The sequence below is a fragment of the Saccostrea echinata genome, unplaced genomic scaffold (assembly GCF_033153115.1).
Source record: "Saccostrea echinata isolate AGI-Se365-2 ecotype Australia unplaced genomic scaffold, CSIRO_AGI_Sech_v1 ptg000012l, whole genome shotgun sequence".
NCBI lineage: Eukaryota > Metazoa > Mollusca > Bivalvia > Ostreida > Ostreidae > Saccostrea > Saccostrea echinata.
Genome location: NW_026889761.1, coordinates 19,207,264 through 19,213,965, shown reverse-complemented (window position 1 = coordinate 19,213,965; position 6,702 = coordinate 19,207,264). Strand labels below are relative to the sequence as shown.

The 6,702-nt window shown below is 35.1% G+C and overlaps 1 protein-coding gene across 1 annotated transcript; it reads right to left on the bottom strand.

Annotated features, from left to right (window-relative positions):
- Window positions 1–4,847: 4,847 nt before the first annotated feature.
- LOC133186076 (ganglioside GM2 activator-like) lies at window positions 4,848–6,346 on the bottom strand. Its single transcript, XM_061321357.1, has 4 exons — window positions 6,274–6,346; window positions 5,980–6,184; window positions 5,198–5,375; window positions 4,848–5,098 (listed from the first exon to the last, which is right to left on the bottom strand). Exons 1-4 carry the CDS (start codon window positions 6,344–6,346, stop codon window positions 4,991–4,993), a joined length of 564 nt encoding a protein of 187 aa, XP_061177341.1. The 3' UTR covers window positions 4,848–4,990.
- Between the last annotated feature and the right edge of the window lie 356 nt (window positions 6,347–6,702).

Below are 6,702 nucleotides of genomic sequence, written 5' to 3'. Positions count from 1 at the left end.
AAACACATTTATTTGTTTTACCATTGTCAAAATCATTTATTAAAAAAAAGAGTCACGCATCATATTTCAATTTTGAAAGGTTTGTACACCTTATTTTCTTTCTACCTTTGTTTCCATGGGACCTGAGAATTTGGCCGTAAAGTTTCGTGTGTTTTATCGATTTTTTCTCGCCGATGTCATGCATAACTAGAAGAGCTCCTTTACACAACTCCCTATCGTTGTAGTTGTACATATTCCTTTGCCGTTTTCTGTCACTTACGTCGATTCCGGTACCTTTGCTTCTAAATTTTCCCATTATGTACATACTTTTTTCATCGCGTGAAAGTTCGCGCATGGCCAGTATTTGTTCTTTAATCCCCTCACATTGAAATTTATCATATAAAACAGATAGCAAGAACCAAGTCAGGCACATAGTATCTTTTTGTCGTAGTATAGTTAAATCATGGTAATTTGGTAATGCATTAATAAGATTTGGTTGTGGGCCAAACACGAAAAAGAAGACCTTGACACTTTGTCAGAATGGATTAAGAGCATCAGATGGATGTTGAAACCTCGCATTAAGCGATTGAGGGGCTGTATGAAAACTATTTATCCTTCTGTCTTTAATGATTCAGAAGTGAAAAAGGAATTAGATAGATTACATGATCAGTATGTACTGGTCCTAGCTGATCCAACTTACACCCTTAGCTCCCTTTCTAAGGAGGAAATTCTTCAAAATCATATGTCCGTTTTAGATATTTTTAATATTCCCAACAATCAAAATGAATTTGAATTACCATACCTTTACTGGATTCCTAAACATCATAAAAATCCTTATAAACAAAAATACATAGCGGGTTCCAGTAAATGTTCTACCAAGCCTCTTTCTTTACTCCTCACTAAAATATTTACTGTAATGAAGGAGAAACTTCAGGAGTACTATACAACAGTATATTTGAGAAGTGGTGTAAATCACATGTGGATACTTAAAAACTTCAAAGAACTTTTGGAAAATTTGAAATCACAAAATTTTACCAAAATCAACAACATAAAAAGTTACAATTTTTCAATTTTATATACAACCATTCCCCACAATAAATTAAAGTCCAGGCTTTTTGATATCATTGACAGCTGCTTTTTCAATAAAAATGGAACTCGTAAATATACTTACCTTGTCATTGTGATTGTACACACAAGTACTCTGAAGTTGATAATAAAAAGATGTTTGAGTTTCTGATTGACAATATCTCTGTAGTTTTTGGAGATCAGGCCTCGAGACCATAAACTGAGAACAGACTTAAGTCAAAATTTTGATTTTAAATATCTTGAGTTTTTATTCAACATACATACTTAGAAATTTGAAGGTTTGTATTATATTCCAATATAAACGTATGATGAAAATTTTGCTCCATTTTCAACATTATTAGTCCCCTACCGGTGAAACCGGAGGGGACTATAGGTTTCCTCTGAGTCTGTCCGTCCGTCTGTCTGTCCGTCTGTCTGTCTGTCTGTCCGTCCGTCTGTCTGTCTGTCTGTCTGTCTGTCAGTCTGTCCCACTTGGTTTTCTGCACTTTTTTCTTAAACGCTTGCAGATATTGAGCTGATTTTTGGTATGTGAGTGTATCTTGATGAGTTACAGATCAAGTTTGCATTTTGTTCCGCTTCATTGATTTTTGACGGAATTACGGCCTTTTCAATTTTAAGGGTTTTCCGCAATTTTCTTCTTAACGCTTGTAGATATTGAGCTGATTTTTGGTATGTTGCTTTACCTTGATTAGTTATAGATCAAGTTTTCTTTTCGTCCCGCTTCATGAATTTTTGACGGAATTATGGCATTTTCAATTCTTAACGGGAACCAGATTACAATTGCCGGTAGGGGACTAGTATTGCTAATGCAATACTCTCAGAATGCTTGTTTCAAAAGTTACATTGATTTGAAGTTTTGACTTAAGTCTATTCTCAGTTTATGGTCTTGGGACCTGGTCTTCCAACAATCTGTTGGAATTCCCATGGGTACCAACTGCACCATCTTATTAGCAGACCTATTTTTGTATTCAAATGAAGCAGAATTTATTCAAACACTTCTACATGAGAAGAAGAAAACACTTGCTGTGGCCTTCAACTCGACATTCCGATATATCGATGACGTATTAACAATTAACAATAGTTATTTCCATTCATATATTGACTCGATTCATATATCGACTCGATATATCCCAGTGAGCTTGAAATAAAAGATACCACAGATTCCGACACATCTGTTTCATATATAGATATTTTATTAGAAAAAGACGTTAATGCTAACCTATCAACAAAGCTTTATGATAAACGTGATGACTTCAACTTTTCATTCACTAACTTCCCTTACTTATGTAGCAGTATACCCTTATCACCGGCATATGGGGTTTATGTCTCTCAGTTGATACGCAAGAGCATGCTCGACGTATGAACAATTTCTAAAACGAGACAAGCTATTGACAAACAAGTTCATGAAACAAGGATATCAACAGTCTCGTTTGAAGTCATCTTTTCGCAAGTTTTACTGTCGATACAATGACCTTGTCAGCACATACAAGCTATCATTGATTCAAATGCTGACTGACGTTTTTTATACTAATTGTTAGGCCATTATTTATACACTGAACTGTCTACGGATTTTTCTGCTTTTTTCCGATCATGACAAGGAGGACACGGCGGGTGTGACCGGTCGGCAGGGAATGCTTACTCCTCCATGGCACCTGATCCCACCTCTAAATAATGAGGTCCGTGTTTGCTCTGCTCCAAATTTGCATCGTTTCATTGGACTTTCGAGATTCAATACTGTTCGTTATCTTCATATTTCATTGTGAAAAGAATTTGGAACCTACCCACCTCCACCCAATGAAATAGGATTTTCGGAAAATTTTCATTTTTACTGCTTGACAAAGTTACTCCAGGAAAGTTGTCTTTTTTCTGGCTGCCCCCTTTCCAAAACTACTCTACGTGCCTGCAGGTGAAATTGTATCTCTCAGTTTGTCCAAACTAGAATCCTCCTGAAACACAAGACATCCTTATTCATTTTGTGAATAGTTTGAAGCAAGTCTACTGATCATTTTTTCGTGAATACGAACTAACCTATCGAAACGCCAGAGGTGGGTTCAGATGCCCAGAAGAAGAAAGCATCCCCTGACGACCGGTCACACCCTCAGAGAACCCTGAGAAATATGGATTCATAAAAGGCTCGTGTAAACTTTTCTAAAAGGGTAGTGTCTGGGATTCTTTTAAAACTATTGACAGTTCCAAAAACACAAAGGTCCATGGGTAAATTATTCCACTAATAAACTCTTTATCAACATCAACCTCAACCACCACCATTTTGTAATCAAATGTTTATGCACAACACATAAATATTACATGTATTTTTTCAACAAGTATTTAAAAGTTTTTTTTATATTAAACACAGGTAATTTAAGTTGATTGAAGTGATTTTTGACGACGGAAGTAAATTTGGGTTTGCTTCCTTATGCTTGTGGTGTTAATTCGATATGCATTCTTAAATACTCCAAAGACCAGGTCTTCCTAAAACCTGTTAAATTCCCATATTTGCATAATTTGTGTTCATTTATTTGTCACATTATGAAGTGGAATTTATTCAAAAACTACAAAGGGAAGAAAAAACTCTTCCTGTGGCCTTTAATTTGACCTTTAGAAATATCAAAGACTTTCATCAATGAACAATATTCATTTTCATTCATATGTCATCTCATATGTTGTCTCGGTATATCCCAATAACCTCGAAGTAAATGACATCACGAGTCTTGCACTTCATCCCACCTCCTGTGTTTCCAGATATACGTGACTTTGACCTGTTCATTGTATATTATCTATAGGATTTATGTGATTTTTCACTATTCACTTTCTTTACCTTTTTCAATGATATGGATGACTTTCAGGATAATTTGTATACACAGCATTCTTCTTCTTTAATTTACTTAAATGCAAATTTATGTTTATGCTTAATATACTAACTCGTCTAACACCATCCGTCCATCTTTCTGCATTTGGTAAGAGTTTGATGCACATGTTTGTATAGTTGTCATACTCCATTATTTCTGGACAAAATTTCTCAATGCATAGTTGCAATGCACACGTACTGTGCAAACCGGCGACGGTGCGCTTTGTGATAGCGTACGGAATGCGGTGTTTTCGTGACAGTGCGACAATGTATTTGAGTTTTCGCTTCACAGGATGATGGCATGGTGTGTGTTGGCGTGCAGAATAATCTCACTTCGCGCATTTTCACTTGACCGGACAGGGATACCATATACTGGTCATCGGTTTATTATGAATCTTTGATATCTGCCTATTGCAGCTAACATATTGCTCTTTTTCGGTTTTCCCTGATTTCCTTGGGTGCCATTAAATAGCCACCTAGCCCTGTGATTTAAATTGTACATTGAATTTTTTGTGCAGTTGATCTAATTTGCAAATTTTTCGACTTTAATTGGAACAAGTTACAATGCATATTCTCTCTAGGTTTATGATTAGGTACTAGTTTGCATTATCTGAGATGGCACAATTAAACCTGACTATAGAGCTGCATACACAGAGCTTTCAGTTTTGCTATTTTGTGGTGAAAGTTTTTCTACAGAATTTTAAAGTCTTATCTATTTAATTATGATTTCTCTCCCTTTTGAAAGTTTTGTGGGCCATTATTAAAAGAAATATTAATCTCCTTATTAACCTGTCCTTTCAGGTTAATCTGGTTACAATAGATTGAAACTATTCCAAGATTTTTGTATCACAGACAACTGACACTCTACAGACGACAATTTTCTTTTTTGTAGTAAGTTATAATTTATAATTAAGACGGATTTAGGCAGACAGCAATTTATTGAAGTATCAGCACGATATAAAAAATGATTCAAAAATCGATGACACTTGTGAGGATGTTTAAACTATAATCACAATTTAAGCTTCAATTTTTCGTTATCGAACAGTGCAAATTTATTTCCCCCCAATCCTTTTTGTTTTATCCAAAAATAAATCCACCTCCGATTACTTTTATGTCCATTTCGACATGGAAGCATCCAACGATATCATTACCATGTATCATCTCAGCTTGCACTCGAAACTTCCCCTGAAACGAGTAAATTTCACCAAATGAAATGTGAAAAAAATGTCATGTTCTAGATAAACTTCGTAAATGAGTCCATTGACAAATGCTACTAATACATACCGTGGCCAGCCAGTTCCAGGCTGCATTTATTTTTGTCACCTCGAAAACAGACGGCGGTAGATTTATATCGGATGGATTAAATGGACAGGTGCACGGTAGGCCATGTGCTTCAAGTTGATGTGGACAAGTCCCTGACGTCGCAAAAGCTGACAAAAACTCACACGGGTTATCGTAGTTGCTTAATTTAAAAAAGAAGCAAATTTGTAAAAATTTTGAGTGGTTGACAAAGCAAAATTTACGAAATTTTAAGCAAAGTCTGGTATTCCTCTATTTGAAATTTTCTATCCAAGATCCATGGACAGTGACTGAAGTTCTGTGGCATCGTTTTATAGATATATGGTTCAGCACTTTATAAACCACAGGAAATTGTAGGTGTATGAAATTGGTAAAGCCATGGAGAAGAAAGTGAGTACATGAAGGAATGTTAATAAGCCAAAAATGCAGGCAAGTTTTTTGATTTGTGATGGAATGATAATTGTTATGGGATTATTTATGTGTTTACATGGCTTGATAATTATCAGATTAAAATTTTATTTGAAGAAAATCACAAAACTTTATATTTAAGAGCTACTTCACTGTAAGCTACCTTGCTTTTTATTAATGCACAGGTTACAAACAATTCCCTCAGTAAATATTTAGGATGTCTATCGATAATTACATGCTATCAGCAATGATCCTAAAAATGAATTCTGACTTAGGATTGTCGTTGAATATTAATATTAGTATAATCAATAAAACAATACAGTAAAGTGAATCTTTTAAGTTAATACAATATATCATACCAAGAACCAACGTTGCTATGACATGGAACCTTTGACCACACTCCGAGGAGATATTTGTCCATGTGAACTACCATTCTAACATCTTTGCCAAAGTGATGATGGACTGTCCCTTGTACTCCGATTGTTACGTTTCCAGGAAGCACAACCAAATCAGGCGAAATTGAGACAGATGTAAATGTCACATATGGATGAGCAGTGCTGGAGGCTTAATAGATAAAAAAAATATTGTTGTTAAGATAAGCAAATAATGCGGAATTTTTTTTTTCTCAGAGAACTAAAAGTCTCATTACTTACGAACACAATCCCTCCACGTTACAGTTGCCTCTGAAGAAGTCAAAACGGACAACAGAAGAATAATGGCTTTCATAGTGCTGTCTGAGTCACACGTTGACTGATTCTGCACTGAAATATCTCTCCTATATCTCCATTATCATAAGAGTTCAAGGGTATGATTTTATCAATAGTGATTATAATTCGTAAGAAAATCCAAGGAATCAAATGTATATCCATGGAGTGCTTCATCTTAGAATATTTTTGAAGTAACACCATATAAGCTTTCTGATCTTTACATTTTTAATCGATCACCATGTCTTAGCAGGTAACAAGGAATGCAAAATCTCTAATTCATGTACAGAGACATAATCTCTATATTAGTGTCTTGTGCACAAACCTAAATACTACTACACAGTATCCCATTATAACAGTAACAATTACTTTTAATTT